A 23,780-nucleotide genomic window follows, 5' to 3' on the forward strand; every position below is an offset into this window, starting at 1 on the left:
ATCTCACAAAAACATTTTGCATTTGTCTCAAGAGACTCAAATAGGAAGATCAGTTTTCAAGGCACTCACGTCAAATTGAATGGCAGTAGAAAAACTGTCCAATAAATTATTTTTATTTATTTTTCTTTATAGTGCCAGTATTGTGAATGCCATGCTTAGCAACACTGACACTTAATCTCAGTTGTTCTCTTACAGTTTAACCCACCTTTGGGCCAAGTAGAAGAATACGATGTAATTTCTTGTTGAGAAGCCATTTTTCTCTTAACCACAAACAAAAGCTTTAAAGTGCGGGTCAACATAATTAAAATATCTAACCATAATTGTCCACTGTTGGCTAATATTAGTCATAAAAGGCTTTAAAAAATTTTGAATTTGAAAGTAGAGCAGGTGCATTTTTCTTTACTTTTTTCTGTTGCAGTGCTTTCGTCTGAATGCAATTCTATTCTGTTCCTAATTAAGTCACGGGGAAAACTCTTACAAACTTTAGTAGGAACTGAATCTCATCAAGACAGGTAAATCAGCTAGAATTTATTTTTCCCTTCCTTATAATAATATCATTGCACATCATATAAGACAGTTCTAATATTTCTATTCATAAACCAAATGCCTGTGAGTTGAGGCTTTTCATTGCAAAATTCACACTTTCCCATCCTTTAGTAATTATTTTAACTACAGCAAATCTGGACTAAAGTAGATGTCCTGAACGCAAATTTATGATTTTGTCATTTCAAAAGAAAAACAATGGCATTTGGCTCCTCCAAGGTTTGAAAATATTATGATACTCGTGATGTACTTTTACTGTCTCTGGGAAGAGTAGCGGGAAGGGAAGACGGCGGGAAAGAAACCCAAAAAGAGACAAAATGACACCATTATGTTGCCACAGCTTTTAAGAGCAAGAAGAAACCATCTGATAGCAATGCACAATTAAGAATGATTCTGGATTTTGTATGTAGCTGCCTTCTGCACCTATATCTTATTCATTGCCACAACTTTAGTGATTAAAACCACCTAGAAAAGGCCTCTATCATCAGCGACATTGTCAGTGCTGCATATTTGATCCAATTCCAAAAGAAAGTGCTAGTTTTAAGATTGTTATCCGCTGTACAATTTTGTATTCCCTAATCTTTAAGGTTATTTAAGAAAAGTTTAAAAAAAGGAAAAAAAAAAAAAGGTATTCTGTTCAAATGCTGGCTTCTTCACAAGAAATTACACATGCTTAGCTTAAATTTCAACAAAGCAGCGGCCCAAAAATTAGAATTTTAAAAGATACTTTTCTCTTCTACAATGCAAGTAATCTCAGGCTACGACTGGGTAAAATTAAAAAGGGATACCCAACAAAATTTTTAAAGAAATTTAAACAGAAAGAATAAAAAAAAGTACCTGCACATGCCAAAAAATTACAAAAACCCAATAAATACAGAAATTATTGCACAGTTAAAAGGCTCCACAATTTTTACTGCCTTAATCAACCCTCGGGTTTAATAGAACTTTGTAGACACAGGTTATATTTAAGTGCCAAAGTCTGGCACCTACCATAGTTATGCTAAGTTATGTTTACGGAGGCAAGTTAGGTCATCTTTTCTCAGTTGGCAATAGTTAAACTGTACAAATAAAATGTTACCTAGACCCCTGAAATTTAACCTAGCGGGGGGTGGGGGGGGCCCTTAGCTTCTTTCTGCCTGCTCAATTTTGACGTCATTTGTCAGCAAATGTTCTCCATGCCACTTTTTCATGTGTTTCTCCAGGGTGCTGTAAACACTGAAGGGCATCTGGCAAATGTCGCAGCGGTAGACCTCCTTCCCTATCTGGCCGTGCGTTTTCATATGGCGCGTCAGCTTACTGCTCTGGGCACATGCATAGTTGCAGAGCTCGCATTTGTAAGGCCGCTCTCCAGTGTGGCTCCGTCGGTGCACCGTCAAATTGCTGCAGTTCTTAAAGACCTTGCCACAGTACTCACATGTATCGCTCCTGCGCCCTTCCTTCGAACTGGGTCGCCCGGGGCCGGGACCACTGATGTGGGGGGTGCTGCCTCCGCTTGCTGTGCCGCTGCGCCCTGAGAGCCCCCCGTCCAGCATGTCCCCTGGCGGGGTGGAGAAACGCAGGCTCCCGTTCTCCGATGAGTGTTCAGAAGAGGTTGCGAAGGGGGATTGTCGGGAGTCTGTGAATCCAAGGAATGGATCCTTCATGAAGTGCCGCGAGGCTGCATACCCTACCAGCCACTGGGAGTAAACGTTTTCGGAAGGTATTATTGTTGCTGGTGGCAAGTCCAAATCTTTCTCTACCTTTATTCTTTTAGAGGAATTGTTTAAACTAGGGCTCGTAATAGGCGTTGGCTTGCGGGGGAACAAGTTTGGGAAGGGTTCACCTGGGCCAAAGTTTCTTCCATTGACCGTCCCTTCCTCAGTGCGGTCTAGCTCTCCTACCACTGAGTCTTCGTCAGCTGGATCTCTCTGGCAGAGGTCTCGAGGACACAAGTCTCGCTGGTCAGAAGACCTTTTCATGAAGCTACTCCTCTTCTGTTTTTCAGCTAGCATGTCGTTATATTGCTGGATGGCACCTAGACTTACATTCTCAATGACTTTTCCCAACACAAGGGATTTCTCATCTGGCAGAGACTTGGAGCCATTTTCTCGGTTACGACTCAGCTCCGAGTCCATACTGAAGCTTGATTCTGGCCGGCTCTCATTTTCAAGCTCCTCTTCCTCTTCCTCCTCCTCTTCCTCTTCTTCATTGTCATGGCCCAGGGAAGGATCACTCTCATTCCTGAAATCTGCCTCACTGGATTTCAGTCCCTCTCCAGTGAGCTCGCTTGTGCCTGGCTCAGGGGAACTAGTGGTGGACAGTCCATCGTCTGACCTGCCCGTCATGGAGCCAGCTTTATGCATATGCGTTTTCATGTGGCGTTTTAGCTTGCTGGCCTGGGAGCAAGCATGGTCACAGAGCTGACACTTGTAGGGCTTTTCTCCTGTGTGACTGCGCCGGTGCACAATAAGGTTACTCTGGAACTTGAATGTTTTCCCACAAAATTCACAGGACTTGCTCTTGGCCTGAGGCTGGGGAGGCGTAGTGCTGCTGGGGGGCATGGGGGGCAGTGGCGGGGTGCTCAAAAAAGGTGATTTAGGACTTGGTTGAAAAGGATTCAACAGGCGATGCATAGGGTTGGTGCGACTGGGTGAGACTGGCGGAGGGGTGGAACTGTTTCCTGCCAGTTCTCGAAGCCTTCTGGAGAAATCCATCGCTGGGGACTCAATTGCCATGGGGTTTAAACGCATAACTCTGTCAAAGGCACTGGGATGCTGGGCAACTAACCCCATTTCTTCGGCACTAAGGCGATGTGGATCCAGATGATGACGAGGTGGTGGGCTGAACAGCGGAGGCGTGTTTGGGAGCCTACCCTCACCAAAGCCAGGGTGTTCACGCAAGATGGGTCCTGTCATCCGCAAAAGATTGAAAGGGTTGTTGTCTCCAAGGAAATTCATCAGCGGGGACTGTGCAACAGTCTCCGGTCCCAGAGGAGGAGGGATGGTGATGCGTGGAGTAAGGGAACTGTTTGAAGGGCTTGTTTCCAGGTAGATGCGGAATCCATGTGTGTTCTGGGCATGCTGAAGCAAGAACCAAGCGCTATTAAAAGGCTGCTTGCATGTTGTGCAAATATAGCTTGAAGGCTCATCTTTACCTATAAAAGAAAAACAGAAAGAACACTCAAAAAATAATACAGCAGAGAACATTTAGATACAGTTGGCATGCACTTTATTTTGCTAACACATTTCCTCCTTGGCATTTCTGAAAGAAGGACTTAATTGCAATGTATTGACTGATATAAATTGTTGAACAGCACATTTACTCACCACACTTATTCACTTAACATGTATGACAAATATCACACGTACGCATTGGTGCTATATATGTTTATATCCTCTAACTTGCAAATAAAACCTTCCTTTATGACACATAAGGATTCACATCCTTTCACATGTTCATTCCACAAAAAGGAATTTGTTTCAAGGGATTTATTACTACAGACAAAACCCAAGGAAAATGTAGCGTGGTACGCTTTACAAGGCACCTGCAAGTAGCTTCAGTGTCATTCTCATTCTGTCATTTTATATTTTTAAATACTTCATGCAGCAGTCCCCTGACATCTAGCTAAAATTAATTTATACATGCTTCAGTCATGCCAGCACTTCCATTTTTAAAATACTACGTAGGTATTTAGCTGCACAAGTTCTATTCAAGTCAACAGGAGCCTGGAAAACATACCCTTGCATAAACCACTTTGACATTCTTTTTGCCAAAACACCAAGAAGCCACTCAAATGAAACATCCGGTAATCAAAGCCAACAGCACAGTTGCAATTAACAGTAACAAACGTCGGGCCGTGCTTGAACTGAGTCCCAAGAATTTCTGAGCCTAAGCCTGCCCTCCAATGCAGAAACACTCACCGGAGCCAAAATCATTGTTCTGTTTGCCTTTCTAGCCTCTTTGAACGACTGCATAAAGGTGGAAACCATTCCTTTAACCTTGATTCAGCTTTACATAAAGGACAGGTGTGGACAAGTCTGCACTACAGTCATAATTTTGCCAGCTAGAAAATTCCAGTCCTGAGCACAATATAAACTATGTGCTATCTTGAAAAAGCACTTTCCCCCCTCTCCTCCTTATTTTTCAATGCCTCTGCAAGACTCTGATAAACTCATAAATATGTGTCAACTTGAAAATCATGATCCAGGATTTGTTTTGTTGTTGTTTTTTAAAGGAGGGGGAGGCTTCCTGAAAAACAACTACCCATTTTAGAATATCTAAAATTAATTTCTTGCTTGCTTGTTTGTTTATGAAAGCACATATTTTGGCTAGCAATGGCCCCACTGCACCTAAAGGCACTAAACTTCCTGAAAGTTCAAAGCCTGAACCAAGCTTCCTGCCTGACCCATATATGCACAACAACCTACATGAAGCCCTGTACCAGCCCCTTCCAAAGCTGAACTACATGACTCTTTTCTAGATGGGGGCAACTGCAATTAACAAAAGCCCAATGCTTGAGCTTGAGGATGAGTTTATAAGGTGAACAGAACCATATTATCAAAACTGCCTTTGTAAAGAGGAATGACTCATAGCAGTCAAAAAAAAAAAAAAAGAAAAAGAGAAAAAACCCTAAACTCGGGCACACCAGGCAAAGCAGGATTGCTGCCGACTGAATTCTCCTCTTCTGGCAGTTGCAGGAACGGCTACTGCTGACAAAACCTACAAAACCTTAGACAAGGAGGCTAGAGGATTATCTGCCTACCTATCAGCCTGTCAGTCTATTTAATCTTATCACCCAATGTACATCCATAAAAGCGTAAAGGAAAAAGCATCTATCAGATTGAGACTTATTTACAAAGGTAGGTGATAAATGCGGTGCAGCTCCTCACACTCCTATTGATTTAGTAGGGCTATTGCTGTGGATAGCAGCTTCAGACCCTGATTTCAGAGAAGCTGCCTCTCTAGATCCAAGACGTGCACAACACACCGGACATTTCTGCCTCTCTGATACGGCCCCTGTGGTCCAACCCTGCACACTGCGTCGTACGGGACAGACCCAGTTGGTTTGATTAATCTCTAACAACTGCTATTGGAAAAAAACACAAGTTTGGGAACTATACTCAGCTTGGAGAATGTGCCAGTAACTGCTATTGACATTAATGAAAGCCACATACAAACACGGAAAGGAACTGATACATTATCCCCTAAAAATCTACTCAGCACTGAGGCAGTTAGGGAGTTTTATGTCAGCTCTGCAGCCAAAGCAACAGTAAATGCTCCCATTATTACTTCAAATATTTAAATTTCTGTTTCTTACAGAAATATGATGAAAATGTCTAGATCTTAAACTTTTCTTGCGCAGCAACATGTATAGTATAAAAAGTGACAGAAATCACTGAAGCAGACTAAAGTATATAACATACTCTGTCGAAAGCTTTTTTTAACAGTATGTTTTACCTCAGCTCACCCTAGAATAGATTTTAATAAAGCCCCTTCCGAAGCGTGATATAATAGCAAATGAAGTGCAGCATCTTACAAGGTCATATATCTTCAAATTAAACAGTGCTCTGCACCCTTCACCTTCATTTTATCCATTCTAATTAATCGATTTATTACCCACAGCTGTTCGATTCTTTCATTTTTAAAGTCACAGCATGCATTCTTTCTTTATTCTTTTTTGGTTTGGGATTTTTTTCTTTAAAAAAATTAAGTGTGTGAGTGTGTATGTGCATGCATTCCCCTCGCTTAGCTCAAGAGCTGACAGGACGAAGAAAGCAGCTGTGTATTAGACAACGACGACGACAGCAACACGTTTACTTCAGCACATACGTAAGGAGAAAAATTCCTGAGCAGGCTGAGGATCAAGGCCAATCTAAAACTGAAATGGCTGATTAAAAAAATTACCCTTAAAATGGCAGCTGGCCGGGTGCTTGCTACTACGTGTTACATGGAACTGAGATGTTTTGTTTTCTTCTCCAAAACTTCACCTCTATGATATTCAAGTGAGGAAAGTAAATCCTCCTCCTTTTTAGTTTTCTTTTGAACAGAGCAAATTAGTGCTATTAGTGATCTAAGATTTACAAGCTCGCAGTCATAAAACAGTCTTCTTTTCCTTTTTGTTTTGTTTAGCTTTTATGCTCCTTAACACCCCTCTTCGAGACACCCTGACCTGATGGCATAATTGACTGCAGGCTACCTAGCTACCAATCTCTGACTGCTTCACGAGTGTTCGTGTGTGCATGCCTGTGTGTATCTACACTTTAACTTTCACAATCCTCAAAGACTCTCCCCAGACTCCCCATTTAAAAAAAAAAAAAAAAAAATTAAACAAGAAAAAATATAAAATAAAATGTTCATTGCCATATTATCACTTCATGGTATCTTGCCTAGAAGTTGCCCTGAGCTGTGTAGATGCTCACTTTTAAGAACAGAACAATGTCAAAAAGTCTTTGAAGATCAACTCTGAACATTTTTATATTCAAAAACTTGCTAAATATTTCAAACATGCCCAGAAACAGCCACGTATTGCTCAAGAATGATCCTTATATTTAATAATGCAGTGCACCTACACTATAAAACTCTTTGTTATAAGGCTACTTTTGATATATGGCTATCTTAATCCCTTGCCACCTGCACTGAAGTCTGGCTAAATACCTGCTTTATGACAACTAGCTATATAGGCTTTGCCATATGCAGTCTTTATCACTTCAGCATGTGCTTGACTTTGAGCATGTGAGTAATCAACATCAGTGAAACTTAAACACATGCTGAAGTGCTGTGTTGGATAGTGATGAAATTATTAATGTGCTTAGAGTTAAGCACAAGCCAAGACTTCATTAATACTGTTCAATGAATTGCACACGGATTCAACCCGACGCTCAGGTCTGATGGCTCTAGTATAATTTTTTATCTTTACATTAGTTGATAGGTACGGTATATGTACTGAGATGAGACATCCAGGCCACGAGCCTTGAGCAGTCAATAGTACCTTCAAGGTTGCTCTAAAGCCAAACAAATAATGTCACTGGAGTTCAGGCATGAGACAGGTTTGTAGGCCTGGATTCTGCTGAGGTACAGGTGTATAGGTTCAGAAATATTGATTTGGAGGCTAGGAAGGATGGTGAGATTAAAGAATAAGAGGACTGGGATAAACCTTAAGGGTCGCCCTTGTCTGATTCCTGATCTAAAGGATGTCCGTATCTATGCATCTATTGATGATACTTCAAAGGCTCCCCTGATGGAGAGTCTACAACCTTCCTGAAGTTTAACTCATTCCTTTTCTCTTTTACCATCAAGAAGGTTCCCCAAATACCTAATTTAAATCTTTCTTCCTGCAATTTAAGATTATAATATTTTATCCTACCTACACGTACATGAAAAACATAGGAAACTATTTAGTCTGCACCTCATGTACAGGTATCATCCCAGCCCAGTGATTTGCAATTGAACCACTTCATGTCTTTTAGAACCCCCATTCTCCCAACTTGAATTGGAAATGCCAAGTGAGAGAGAATTCACTATGTGTCAGAGCAGTCTATGGTAATGGTTGACTATTTTCAGCATTAAAAAAACTTCTTTCTTTCCAACTTGAATTGCTGAATTCAACTGCCAACCATTAGATCTTTTTATGTTTTTACTTGGTAGATTAAAAATCTCTCTAGTATCATCTCCTTAAGCAGGTAATTATAAACTATGAACTTGTTGAACACTCTTGCCTTTTCTGAGTATTATGACAAAAGATGGTCTTTTCCAGAAATATTAAAATGTGTTCCCTCCATTACTGCATGACAGATTATGATCCGTTCAAAATGTCAAAGCAATAATGATCTTTTTTCTCTCTCATGAACAGCACACAACAAAGCTAAATTCAGATCCTGCCTCCGAATTCTGCCCTTACAGAGAGCAGTGAGAAAAGACAGGCCAGTTTGCCCAGCCCAGAACAAGAGCTGCCTGGGTCTGTGGGCATTCTTCCCACTGCACCAGGCAGCCTGAATCCCCTGACTTATCTGTCGTCTGCAGTCTGACTTGTATCATTTAGTGATACGCAAATCTTCCTTACCCAGTGGGTACATGACTTTCTATATACCCTGAACACTGAGCACCTTTGCCCTGGAGATAAATCTTCCTCAAAATATCCTCAGTTATTCTGGATACTATCAAACAATAATCAGTGTGAGATAAGAACTGTTTAGAATTCATTATTTTCTGCTGGGCTACAGTGACATCCAGTGCCTTATGAATCCTCCCCTCAGCATGCCTGAATAATTCCATTAGCTGTAACAGAGAAAAAGCTCCCCCTCTTTTTAATCAGCCACCCATAACCCCTTGCCAGGACTGCAGTGAGGACCTGTGATCAGGTCCATGTAACCACTGCCATACCTCTAGCAGTACTTTCCAGATAACATTTCTGGTTCCCTTTACAAAGTTACAACAGCAGCAATAAAAATGTTAAAGAATTTTAATGCTGCTTTACTGCACCTTTAGAAGTTCAGGAAAAGTAGAAACTTGCAAGCTCTAAAGAAAGAACACCTTTTATTGTAGCACTCAGGAATGGACATGTATCAAGTTCCTACAATCTTTCCACCAACGTTACTCTCTTCTCCACCACTTCATTTTTAATGAACATTTAAATAATTACTCCTTGTTGTTATGACGGTTACTCTAATAATACCAATAAAGGTAGTGTGGATGCTCCATAAAAAACACACCTTTAATTGAATTATTATTAAATTAAAATGCCATAATTGAGAACACTAGTTTAACAAGTCTCCTTATAAGACCAGCTGACATTAAAGAGAAGAGCATTAAATACTGGAAAGATTTAGTGTTTCATGATGAAGAAAATATATGGTTATATATGGTTTGACAGGTCACCTAGACAAGGGCCAAATACTTTCCAGGTGTCTGCAGCATGGATCTGCAGTGTGAACTATAATTGGTTCATATGCAGTGCTTGATTTGGTACGCAAAAATATCTCTAACATAGGTGTTTCTGCTGAAAAGGTCTTATAAGCCGTATTACCACTCTAAATTGTCCAAGTTAGCAAGAACATTTACTTACATATGTTTGTGATTGAATAAACATATGCTGAGCATACCCAATTATCAAGAGTTTTACCCTCCCTGCACTTCCTGGGTTGTTTGGAAGTGCTCCTACCTCCTTTTCAGAGGGACTGACAGTCTCAGTAAAAAAGACAAGTGTCAAGTATGGTTCAAGCCAAGGTGGGGATCACCGCTGCCAGTCCAATGCCAGTCACCAGCTTTAAACACCAGACTCAAGGAAACCATTTCTTTTTATACCCCTCTTCATTTTAATTTTGTTTTGACGGCAACATGAACTGAAGATGTAAAACAAGGCAACTCCTCTCCCATCCCCAGAGCTAACACAGTGCATCCATCCCTACACTGCCTTGTTTAAAGAAAGAGCTCAAGAGAGTCTTGCAGCACATCCTGCTGAGGGTGACGGGGACTATCACCAACAGTTTGTAAAGTTAGCATCAACTGGCAACTAAAGTTGGTGTTTTATGACTTAGCAAGACGCCTGCAGTCTCACAACCTAAGCACCTCCAATTCTCTACTCAGATAAACAGCCACTCTCTTTCGTAAAGCTCAGCTGACCTGAAGTGCATCTCGGCAAAGGAGATGAACGTTTAGGTGCAGGAGCCGAAGCATGAGGGGCCACTGAGCCTGTCATCGTCTGGAAATGGGGAATCTCAGGATGAGGTCAGTGAAAGGAAAGAATGTGACAAGGAAACAGAAATGAAATGTTTTTAAGAGGTGGATGGAAAAATAACGGTGTCTGAAGAAAGGAGAAGTAACCAAGAAGTATTATTTCTCAGTAACAGACTCCTATTTGTTTCCTCCCATCCTAGTCCCTGTACTCTTTTTCTACCTTGCCTTGAATAGCCTATCTCCTCCAGTGCCATCTACAAACAGAAGAAAAATCACGACTTCATGCAATATTCTTCTCCCACACACTGCCCGCGTGTTTTACAGCTTTCCCCATCCTGTTTCTACCTTGACTAGTGAGAATGCAAGTTCTCTACAGAGATTATGCAAGAAGCTTTATGCCAAGAGAACCTACAAACCCCACAAGACCCCCTCACTCCCAGCACTGATTTTAATTAGCAATGTGAATTTTCCTGAGAGCATTTTCTACCTGTTGAAAAAGATCTACAATAACACTGCTTAACACCAATATTAAAATATATTTATATTACACTATTATTAGTCATGTACTATTAATTCTTTCTGTGCTAAAGCCAACTGCCAAACTCTGTCTGGTGGATTAAATGCTGCCCCACTCTTGTGAGCCTTTTTTTTTTCTGAAGCCATGTGGGCTTTTCAATAATGTTCCTTTTCTATTAGGCAGGACTGCAAATGGTCTGTTTATCATTCCTGTAATATTTTTTTTTTTTCAAATTAACTATTTTATCATATGAGTAAAGAAACAGATTAATTGTCAATCACATAGTTGAGAAGTCAGACTATCATGCTGTGTGTCTAAAGTCAATCCTTTCAAAATTCTAAGAACAAAGAACATGAATCCTTGAAAGACCTAGAGATACCAACCCGATACTTTAAAATCATACTTTTAGCCAAACTGTGATTTGAATTACTGTACTATGATTTCAAAGTAGCTCTGATGACCACTATACCAGGCTTTGAATTTTTCTAGATAAGCTACACCAGGTTATCACAAACCGGGATCTTAACTAGGCTTATATGACTATACCAAGTAGTGGGTTTGGGGTTTTTTTCCAATTAAACTTTCCCCAGAAGCATTTTATATGTCCTCTCTGGCATTTATACTTAGAAAAAAAGAGACTGGAGGCAGACTACAGCCATGCGTAACACAAACAGATGCTTCCTGCTTCTTAATGGACACAGACGACCTTTGGCTGAAGATGCAGCTTGTGTTCAATAGTCCCGTTTTCTGTGAGACTTAATCATACCTCAGATCTGTACTGCCAGATTAACATAAATGAGCCAAATGCACAGCTCGGTTTAATTTCTAGTGCATTACAAAATGGCAATATTATATTTTTAGGTATAAAATGTCAATAGTCGTTTTGGGCAACTTCCTTCTGGATTTCAAATTTCTCATTCCTTAAAAGAGCTTGCGGCTTACTGGAAGTTAATGTTCAGCTTACAGAAGTGTAAGAAGTGCTTTTACTTAGTGCAGAAAAAGCAAGAAAATTGCATACCAAAAATGGAACTCACGACACAAGGATTTTGACCCAGAAGTGCTATTAAAAAGGAAGATAAAAAACATGTTTGTCATCTCTGAACACCTTCTACTAATTGGTGTTAAATTCTAAAATACAAAGGCAATTTATAAAGCAGAGAAAGGGAGAAGTGTGAAAAGTAAGGAGCAAACAGGAAAATCAATATTAAAAGATCAATAGTGAATGAGTTAACTTTTAAATTAGCCCTTTGCGATACAACAGTTTCAACTGACTCCACCTTTAGCATCTTAACAGTTTTGTGTCTTTTAGTTAGTTTCTCTGAACCTAAGACATCAACTAGCAGATTGCGAGGATGCTTTATAAACTTGCTGTATAAAACAGGGAAGACATCAGTGAAAATGGGGAATGTAATATGGTGGGGGCTGAGGGGGAAAGAGGGAAGTACCCACTCATGAGATGAAAAGACCATAGGACTACCCATTGGTGGTGGTTTAATGTATAGGATCCCATTTACAACACTCATGAAAAATGCTTGTACTGCTCAAGGACACTTTTAGGCCTTTTCTTTGCATAAGGTATTCTAATGCATTTGAAATAATGTCAGTCTTTTCTACAACATATGAAATATGCCAGCAGCTTCCCTTTAAATAGGTTTCCTGTAAGTAGTTTTGTTTGAAAACTGGCAAGTGCTGGGATTTTTTTTTTTTCCACAGACTTTTCTAAGGTGACATTTTCTCATCTTACAAGCAAGAATTCTCAGCAATGTGAATAGGAACTTAAAGGAGGATACATAAAGGAAATTGTCCATGTCATATAATGGAAAAATAAAGAGTAGATTAGGAAACAATAAAAAAAGCCAAAGGGTGAAAATAAATTTTCTTTTTTTTTTAACCCAAGAGTACTTCAGTCTGTTTTACTACAACTATTTCTTAAGGGTATTAGGTGCCTATTCATAGTTAGTAAATGAAATAGCATTTTTGTTTTAATTCATTGCTTCTTTAACAAATGCTAACTCCCATCTCTGCTTCTTTAAATCCACAAAATCTCCACGTTCAATCCTAAGAAGTATTATAAAGGCTGTAAATCTTGTTTTAATGGAATGTACATTTAGCTATGAGGAGATAATTGACGTTATGGAGGGCCTAGATGCTGAATTATATAGGTTATCTAATACAAAGGGGACTCATTACCGAAGCACTACAAACAAGTAGTAATATATGTATATTGTTCTGAGTGGCGTTATAGCAAAAGTGTTCGGGTCTGCAGGGATTTATAAAACACAAGAAAACAGCAGACATGCACTTGTAAATTTGTCTCATTTGTCTCTGAAGTTAAAGGTTATTCCCTTGATCTGAATTTGTAATAAAAACATGCTAGACTAAGGTTTGTAGAGAATGTTTGAATATGTAAATTGTGTATAATGATAGGCAATTATAGGGTAAAAACTGGACCTTATGAATGTTACAGAATTGCATGGAGCATCAAAGTATTTTCCTTCAGATGAAATATTTATCTTTTATGCATGTTATAAGCACTTTTTCAAAGGTATTCAGCAACCTATTTGAGTGGAGAGTTGACAAAAATCAAACCATTACAACCGACTAAGACTCTGGGCTTATGCACAGGAGAAGCCACAGCTTTTTACAGAATATACATAATAAATCTCTTGAACTAATGGTTCTGGAGATGGATCCTCAAGGACAAGTTCCACTGATTTTCACTCCCTTAGATGAAAGCTGGTCAGATGTTTCTGGATTTTTTTTTATTTTTTTTATTTTTTTTAAGAATATGTGAGGGTGGAAATGTGGGGAGGAAGATTGTGGAGAGTAACTACGTAAGAATGTGAATTTTCTTGGACTGATTCAATGAAGCCCTATTTCCTCTTCAGTTCGTTGGCTGCTGGTTTAGGGGAATAATATATATTATAAAAAAAAAAAACCAAACACCCAAACAGAAAAAGGTGCTGCATCAAGATAGAAAGGAGTAAAGCCGGGAGATGATACTGTAAGTTTATGCTACCGAAGATAAGGTTTTCTCCTCTGAGCACGACAGTCTGTTCAGGTTAACCAACTGCAGTGTTAGAATAACTCCAGCCGACTTGTCACAGAGTACAAAAGTCATCAGCAACTGAATGTTCTTTTCTGCACCGCAATTAAGACGAATCAATACGACGTGCCACAAATGGTATTTTACTCTCAATAAGAACTCGGGCTGAGTTTATTCAGAATATTTTAGCGCTTCCCCAGGGGATTTTGGTCCGACGCAGATGGCAAATAAAGTACTCAGCCTAGGGCTAGAGCACATTATGCTAATTCTAATGTCAGATGTACTTTAATATACAGCTCTATTTAATCACCCCATTATTTCACATTTCCATATGAAAAACCTGCGGCACTTCTGCAGAGCTTTCACTCTGCGACAATGCCAGCTTCCTTCAACTAGCTCACTGCGAAACAGAAAAGAAGACTGGTCATTCTCGCCAGTCAAAATGTTACAGTTTCAAAGTTTCAGTATTCCTGAATTTAAAGTGGGTCTTCCAGTGCAATTAGCAAATCGCTCAGCTAGAATGCTGATATATACAAAATGCTAAGGAGGTGTGACTGAAAAAAAATAGAAATAACAGTCCTCCTTCTCTACCTCATCTGCTCACACACACAGACATAGGCAGGCACATATCTCAACTCTGCTTGTGGAACAGTAATAATAAAAATAATGAAAATATTTTCATAGTGCAATTCAACCAATATTCTCAACACTTGTCACCAAAACACTGCTATTCCCACTGCACGGCTTCCGTTACTTAGAAGAACAGACATGGCTGGCACAGCTGCCAACCTACAGATGTCTCCAAATAAAACCTTCCTTGTGTATCAATAATTTTTGCCTGCAACAAACTACACCTCTAATTAGGTTTAGAAGCCACGCACCCTCAGCATGGGCCACTATCCAAATTAACTGCAAATTTATCTCAATGACTTATCTCTTGTGACCACAGAACTTGAACTTATGGACTTGAAGATAAAATGACTCAAATCTGGACATACGTTGAAAGGAATGAAGGAAAAAACTTCGCTGTGGAGCTGTTTTTCAAGCCTTGTAGGCTTTGGATGTGCAGACAGGGAGAGCAGAAGCAGTCCTTGGAGCACCTCTTCAGCATCCAAGCGTTCCCTGCAGAGTAATTCTGTGAAGGACACTTAATTCAGCATTTGTGTACAGTCACCAGTGAAATGAGTTTCATGGTCTCAACAAAATCTTCCCCCAGCTTGGCATAACTGGGGCTCCATGACAACTAGCACTGCACATCAGGGGGAGCCAGGTCAGGACCGGATTATACCGAGCTGTTATCAGAGGAACATATGAAGCCTAAGTCGATCATTTTTTTAATCATTGCATTAAACCTACAAAATATTGCACAAAAAAAGGTCTGTTTAGGAAAAGACCTACTTTTTCCTCCTCCAACCACCCAATCTGCATCTTTTAAAAATTGTTCAGCAGTGCATGCAGAGCCAGCACCTGGGGCCAGATCTCACCTGGTTTCACTGTGATGCATCAACATTTAAAGATACAGAACTGCACTGCTGTGCTTGACAGGGCATATGCCACAACTTCCATGTCCTAATTTGAACACAGCGGATGATATCCCTCACATGCAAGGCAGAAATGCTTACATTATCAAGCTTTCTTTTATTTTTCTTTGTATACATATAGACGTGTGTGTGTGTAGATATATGTATATATACATGATTTGCTCTCTCTATGAATATAGCAGTATGCACAAAGGAGGTAGGGGGCCAAGCACAGGGCAGAGGTCTGTCCTTCCCCAGGTGTTCCAACCAGACCTTCAAAAACACTATCTTATCTTGGGAGAAGCCTGTACAACAGTTTCAGCCCACTGGAAGTTTTGCTTGAATGGTAAATGCAGCACAAGTTAATTTAGTAATTAGGGCAACTTGAAGATTTGTTGAAAGTACAGAGTATCTCACCCTGAAAATGAGTAGTTAAAATAAAAAAAAAAAAAAAAGAAAAGGAAATGAATGTTTAAATCCCAATACAAAGCCCACCAAAGTCAATATGAATCTTTCCACTGGTTTCAACGTGCTCTGGATGAGGATCTTCTTCTGCATTGGGATTTGTTAGTCTCAAGACACTGTCTTCAATGTAGGGATAAATCTGGTTTGTGGTGGTGTAATTAAAAGAAGAAAACTCAGTTCACTGCAGCTATAAGCCTAGAGATGTAAATATTTTTGAAAAATAAATGGAGACATATCTAGTAAAGTATCTTTTCTATCTTTAGTTAAAAGAAAAACAATTTAAATTGGAGAAATATATAAATTAATACATAAATTAAAATTAATCCTTTACAATCCTGTTGCTTTTTCTAATGCTGATATTATGTTGGATTTTGGAAGTAAAAAAGGATAATAATAATAATTCTCTGTAGATATATCCTATTTCTTTAGCTCACTTTAGATAAACTGACTGCATTTTTAAACTCCTTTTTTAATAATTCTTTGAAAAAATTGTAGATGTGACTAGCAAAACTATTTTTTAAATAACGTATTTATTCTTGGTTATAAACAAATTCGTGGAATTCCATTCAATTTCCATCATTATGGATATTTTTTGAATGCCAGAATATCTGCAGACACATCTTACACTAACGGGTTCCTACAGGACTCAAAAGTCTTGTAAAGGAAAATCCCAGACTGGGTGAACAAAGAAGAAAACGAGCAGACACTTTAAAAGGCTAAATACGGGGCATGAGAGGAGGGGACTAGGGAAGGAGGAAGGTATAAAATACTTCAGATGAAAAATAAAACCCATCAGTTTCAGAAGTAGGGATCTTGGGGGCTGCTCCAGATTAAGCAGTTAAATTTCAATCTATGACTATGAAGTTGCGAAAGATGAATCTCTAGTCATACTTCCTGAAGTGCAAAGATAAAAATACAATTTTTGCTCCTTAAATAGGTTGCGGTTTATGCCACTATAACACTGTAGAAAATAATGCCAGTGTTGGCTTAAAAGAAGATCCTAAAAACTTCCTATTTTATTTCTATACAATCCAGACTGATCACCTAAGAGAAGTGTAATTAAACAATGCTAAGCATCCCTTTGAAAATGTGCTGCCGAAAAATATTTTTAGAACAATCACTGTAGTAATTCTTCTTAGTTGTAGAAACACTCCAAATCAGAAAGTCAATTTTTCCTCTGTTTGCAGAAGTGTGCTGGTTTTCACTGGAAAGGCGCCTGTGTTTTGTTTGGCTGCTGTTCATATACTGCCTTGGCAGGATTTCCTTGGATTGCTTACAGTGAACATTGCTCTTGCATACAGTAGCACTCCCATTTTAACCGTCCCAGCCACACGTTTTCTAATAACACACGGAGAGCTGCAAAATCCCTATAAGCACAGCTCTTTAAAGCAGCAACAGAAGGGGGTGGAGGCGGAGGACTGGAGCCGGCGGGGGGAGGCTCTGCCTGTTCAAAATCCAGCGCTGCAAACAGAGGATAGTCCTTTTAAAAACAACCAATGTGAACTGTGTTTAAGGAACAGCTTTCCAGGGAAAGAAAAAAAACATCTTGGAGAAAAGGGCCTGATTCAGCTGATTCACTGAATCTGATCTGCGCTGGCTGGGCTCTGAGCATCACTGAATTGGGTCCTAAGTACTGTTTATTTGCCTTTTTTTTCCCTTGCCCTTCTGGGGGGCATGCAGATAACTTAATAATTCCTGGTATTACCTTGCGTGTTTGAGACCCAGCACCTGAGCCTGTGTTCCTCATTCATCCGAATTCTGCCCATCAGAGGAGGTTGGGGTGCATGGGGAACACAGGGCTCCACTGTGGGAATCAAACAGGCAGGCGAGACGAAAGAGGATATATCTATCTTGCTGAAATAGTCTCAGGAAACAAATGCAGCATTTCTACCTGCGGCTGAGAGAAAGACAATAACAAAACCGTTATTCAGCTCCGTGCCCTTTACAAATAGGACTGACTTGTTAGTGGACAGCTGCGGCTCAGCCCCCCTCCACACCATTCCAACTTGCTGCCTTTGCCACCCTGCTTTTGGAGATCGACAGCAATTTGCATCTCCATGCATCTCATTTCTCGTTAAGTAAGTTGATTAATTTGGGTGAGGAAAGTTGTCATTCAAAAAAACCCAGAAATTTCTACTGCATTATTTCTGCCTTTCAAAATTTGCCAACCTCCCCCCAACTGGTCCAGCCCCCACTTCACACCTCTCTTTCTCCCTGTCCCTTTCTCCCCCCTTCCCGCTCCCTCTCTCCCTCTCCCTCTTTCTGCCTGTTGTTTACAAAGGTTTCATTATGTTTTCAACTAATCAGAAAGGCCTACTAATACACAATTAACATGTGACTATAAAAAAAAAAGCTTCCAGAAGAAGGAAAAGTAATTAAGTAGAGAATGCTTTTCAGTAAGCGCTCACTTTAACCCATCATCAGAGAACAGAGTCTAGGTTAGTCCACAATGGACGGAACAGATGCCAAGGGCGAAATGTTAAAAGCGAATAAAAAAGGACATTGTTTTCTTTGGGAATAAGAACTATCAACGTCACAAAAACGAACATCACACTGCAGTTGTTTTTATCTGACCTCCTCCTCTTTCCTCCACTTTTCTAAAGTGCCTTTTCTGTGTGTTTCATTAAAATAAATACAAAAATAAAGGTATTGTTTATTGCATCTTTGCTTCCAAGGCGACAGAAAAACAAGATCCTGCTTTTGGCTGGGGTAGAGTAAATTTTTTTCCTAGTAGCCAGTACAGTGCTGCATTTTGGATTTAGGATGAGAACAATGTTGCTAACGCACTGATGTTTTAGTTGTGCAGTGCTTACACTGAAACAAGGACGTTTTATCTCTCATGCTGCCCCATCAGTGAGCAGGCTGGAGGTGCACGAGTTGGGAGGACACAGCCAGGACAGCTGACCCCAAATGACCCAAGGGATATTCCATATTGTATGACATGATGTTCAGCATATAAACTAGGGGGAAAGCTGGCCAAGGGGCTGTGGCTTGGGAACAGGCTGGGCATCAGTCATTTGGTGGTGAGCAATTGTTTTGCATCATTTTTTTTCTTGGGTTTTTTGTTTCTCTCTCTTTTTGTTATTTTCATTTTCATTACAATTTTATTGCCATTTATTATTATTATATTTCAATTTATGTTCATTATTCAACTGTTCTTAACTCACAAGTTTTCTTACTTTTACCCTTCAGATTCTCACTCCCATCCCACTGGAAGGGAAGCAAGCTAGTGGCTGTGTGGTGCTTAGATAAATCACAGCACCAAGTAATCAGCTTCACCATTGAAATGGCACAACACCGTAGGTTACTAAAAAGATTTTAATATAAAATATACATGTACTAAGCTCCCAGAAAAGTCAGTAGAAATCCTGCCCAAGCAATGACAAGGGGTGTTGAACCCTCTGCAAGTTGCGCTGTGTTATCACAACATACAGGAACTACAGGAGATGATAGTTTTAAAAGTTGTAGTGTTTGCAGAACTTCAATTATTAACTCTGGATCTATCTGCTGACACTGTCTTCAGCCTGAGAGTTGCCACACAGGCTGACAGCCTAAGGACACTATCGTATATGTAACTTATACCATATATATGTGAGTGTATTAGGGAAGCTTAAATTAAAGTGTTATCTAAATAGATTCAGGATTGTTGGGTTTTTTTAATCCAGGGATTGTGAAAATACATCCAAATGCTCCCTGTGTTCTTGATGCATTCAGACAACTTTCACGGCAAAAATGATTCCCTTTGGAAAAATATATATTCCTCTAGATGTCTGTCCTTGGAGTAGAGCATTTGGGATATTTTTTATTTCTGTTCCCCTCCCTCAAATGAATTGTAAACCAAACCGACACTTAGCTGTGCATTTTGAAAACCAAATTCTGCAAGGAGCTCAGTGTTTTCAGCAAGAAGCTGAACAGCACTTCAGTCCCACTGAGATCAAGGGGGAACTAAGGGGTGTTGGGAGGATCAGGTACTCCAGAGGACCACATGAAGTAACAGCTCCTTTTCCTTATACTCCCCCACCACCACCACCATGAATTTATATTCCAAACTATGTATCACATACAGAGTATTTTTTACTATCCAAAATCCCATTAGTTTCATTGGCACTTTAGGTAATAAGATTTGCATGGTAAAAATTCCATTTCTATTAGATTGGGTCCATAGGACTCACCAGCCTGATATGATTGTCAGAGGAAAGGGAGGATGTGTGGGTTTGTTACAATACGAGGATTTGTCCACACAGAATTTGGCACAAGTTTAATCGAAAGGACTCACTTTAACCATGCAAACCCCAGTGTGGCCTCTATTTCTGCCAGCTTCAAACTGGTTGTATCAGGAATTTTCTCACTGTAAATGTTTATAGGTATGCTAAAACATGTCAGCTAAACTGGGGTGGCAATCAGTTAAAACAATCTATACCCTGAAGTATTCTGGAATATCTGTCTGAAAGACCACTTTAGTTAAACTAATGGAAGAGAGTGTTCAAGCTAGACCCAAATGCTGCATTGACTTCGCACAGGAGGTCTGTAAGAGAAATGGCAGCATCCTGGCCTGGAGCTTTGAGGTCTCTTTCAGGACAGAGTGAAATCAGTGAGATTCCATCAGCCAGTTACTACCACTCCTGCTCATATAAGAACATGAAACCCCTGGATCATGTCCACAGGCAGGATACCATTTTCAGCCATGACCATCAGCAGAAGCTTATGGAAAGATCATGTGAATCAAGGTAGAAAAAAGTTCACAGCTAGACCCTATCCAGATCTCCCAGATCCTAACAATCAATGATTTAGTCTTTCAGTGCCAGGGGTTGATACAAACTAGATTAGTGTTTTTATTAAGTACCCACCAAATCTTCCTGACTTTTAGTCCTTTTCTGAAGCCATTTGTTACTTTCAGCCCGTGTGACATCCTGTGGCAATGAGTTCCACACCTCTGTTCAGCGTAAGAGAAAAACTGCATCAGCTTTATGTCTGGTACCTGACTCACACGGCATTTAACAGGGACACTTGCACTGCCAAGTGCAACCTGAGCGTATCATGGCCGCAGATCATTGCAAAATACTCCTTAGCGATACCGACAGCAAAATCACACTCTCTGCTTTTACACAATTCTTACTTTAGCAAATCCTTACCAATTCCACAGGAGACTGACTTCTAACTAACAGCAGATAGAAAACTTCAGGATTGGACACAAGACAGATATGGCAGCTTCTTCCCAAACCATCCTTGCTCTTGATTTCTGATTGACTGAATAGTTTCTTGCTCTGTTCCTATGTTTAACATCTAATCTAGGTTTAGATGCCTCAAATAAAGGACACATATTCACCAAATGCCAGGAGGTGGTTTTATAAGCACTATGCTGAAACCTGGCATTTTTCCACCTCTGAAGAATACTCTACAACCTGAAAACCAGTCATGGCCTGGAAGTTATTCCTAAAGGTCATTTCACACATAGTTCACTTTACCTATTATTCGTTATTATAGCTCTCATTCTGAACATGCACCTAGTGTGGAGCACCAAACCGATATTGAAGCCCCATTGGCTTAATGGACTTTGTAACCTCATTCCAAATTTTATAGAAATGGGACCTGGAGGAGGTGTCAGACTACAGAACCACCCCCAATATTCTTTGCTCATATATTTTTAGTTCTTTCCATCTTTCTATATGAAATGATCCTGCCATAGAACCATAGAATAGTTAGAGTTGGAAAGGACCTTAAGATCATCTCGTTCCAACCCCATTGTCGTGAGCAGGGACACCTCGCACTAAACTATGTCACCCAAGGCTCTGTCCATCATTTTAATCACTTCTGTTTTTCTTCTCTGAATTACCTCCAATTTGACAACACCCTCCAATTAGCAGGATGTACAGAATTATACACAGTCTTGGGTCACTGTTCTGTGGAAAAAGTTTCCCACATAGCCTTGCTGTGGATCAGATTTTGACTTCAAGAACACCCTGGGATGGTGAAGCTGAGGACTGAATTTGGCCCATGTGCATAACAAAGGCTGACTGAAGTGCATAAATTGAGAAGTAACAGTATTTTCCATAGCTCAGTGTCATTGGCCCTGGACCAGGCAGTGATCAAGATGCTCCCTCCTTTATGACCCCTGAGACCAGAAGACGGAGCTGGGTGACAGAGGGATTAATTGACAACCCTCAGTCTGGAATGTTTTGCCTTTATCAATCTCAGGCAGATGCTTAACTCTACAGAGAAGTAATGTTGTAACCAAAACATCATGGCACACCAGATTTAAAAAAAAATAAATGCAACTGAGGACTATGGGGAGGGCCCTGGACGTGCATAGAGCAGACAGCAATCAGGCTGACTTATAGCCAGAGTTTGGTGGGAGGCTCCAGATGAGCATCCAGGAGTGTCTGACAGGAGACAGATAGTGAAGATGCCAAGGAATTGTTTGAGGGATCCCAGCGGGTATAAGAAGAAGTAATGGGATTTAATTGGGCCGGTGACAGTGTAGGCCGATTATCAGGGAAACGTTTCCTAACTAGGAGGCTGGAAAATCCTTAAGAGAAGCCCCGAGCTGGAGGCGTCTCAGACAAGGAGGAGCACTTGAGAGTACACAACAAAAATAATGTCGCGTTGCCAGAGTCAGGGCAGCATTATGAAACAGGCGTTTTCTGCTTTCTAAATTTATGGTCATGATTCACAAAAATGGAATCCGGTTGCTCCAAGTACCCCATTTAGAAACACCGGACTCAGCGTGAGCTGCACACACCCCCCCCAGCCTCAGGGGAGGCTGTATGGTATGGAAACCTCGGTGCTCTCTACAAATGAGCGTTATCAATATCAGTCACCAAGAGATCAGGTCAAAACTGTTAATATCTCATCAGTCACATGAACTGCATCTCTTTCCCAACAAACACCTACGGATTTATTATTAGGGTACTTCAGCTCTTTGCTTCAGCTCTTTTAAATCAAGCTGGTTCACATACTTTAACATTCATTATACAATTAAAAATAGAAGATGGTAAAAGGTTTTTCCTAACTCATTAGGAAATACATATGATATATATTTATAAATTACATATTATCATCTATTTAGACCTAATGATGTATGCTGTCTCAGGAAAGATGACCTGTTAGTCAGGCTAATTGATTCCATTTCATATCTACAAGCACAAAGTATTTTTATGTAAGCTTGGTCATTTGGCTCTATCCATAAAACATGTTCTTTGGGTTTTGCTGGGAGGAGGGATGGGAGGGAAACAGGATTGAGCACTTGAGTCAATATTTATCTCTTTGTCAAGATGGATGAGGAATGGATAAATCTGGTGTATATGCTTTGTCTACTGAACTTGGCAACATGGACTCTGCTCAGCAGACCCATCAAAGTCAACAAATATTCTCCCAATTAACTAACAGTGAATGCTAGGTACCAGACAAACAGAAGAGTCCTGACTAGAGTCCAGTGAATAACATGAACTTTCACAATGACAAAATGAGCAGCCCCTCACACCGCCAAGAGGTGAGATAAACACTCAAGGTCATCGAAGTGTTGGGACAAATAACAAAATAATTTTTGAGGCATCGATTCAAAAATGCCTACTACTAAAGCCACTTTCTCCACCTAGGAAGATCCTCTACATTTAGTGGCCTTCAATTCTTTCAAGCCCCAATGTATTACGCACCACTGTTCTCAACTACACTCTTCTGTTTGAAAAAAGAAATTGGAGTAATGTATAAACCTCGCCTTCCTGAAGACTAAAATGGGACAGAGGCATGAAAGCTCCCCTAATTCTCTAGCCCTCAAAGCATGAAAAGGGACTTGCATCTTTTTATTCTACAAATCAAAGAGGACTTAAATCAAAGTGGTCACTCCTGCTTCAGCCTACAGGCCTGACCTTCCTCAGAGATTCGGAGCGATTTGACACATCTCCTGCACAGTGTGGGGTACTCTGAAAACATAAAGCACCAACTGGTGAAGGCTGGAGCTGTGCTTCATAGATGTCACTGCCAGTTCTCTCTCCCTTGGGTACAGCAATGTGTTTGCGTCAGGTTTTGGAGCAGGAGGCTG

The 23,780-nt window shown here is 40.2% G+C and overlaps 1 protein-coding gene across 1 annotated transcript in view; it reads right to left on the reverse strand.

Annotated features, from left to right (window-relative positions):
- Positions 1–1,162: 1,162 nt before the first annotated feature.
- Positions 1,163–23,780, reverse strand: part of BCL11B (B-cell CLL/lymphoma 11B (zinc finger protein)) — an 82,744-nt gene continuing 60,126 nt past the window's right edge. Inside the window, exon 4 of the mRNA XM_010024867.1 lies at positions 1,163–3,676. Coding sequence (XP_010023169.1) covers positions 1,665–3,676 — 2,012 coding nt within the window. The 3' untranslated portion in view covers positions 1,163–1,664. The remainder of the gene's footprint in view (positions 3,677–23,780) is intronic.

Source organism: Nestor notabilis, unplaced genomic scaffold (genome assembly GCF_000696875.1).
Source record: "Nestor notabilis isolate BGI_N333 unplaced genomic scaffold, ASM69687v1 scaffold11782, whole genome shotgun sequence".
Lineage (NCBI taxonomy): Eukaryota > Metazoa > Chordata > Aves > Psittaciformes > Psittacidae > Nestor > Nestor notabilis.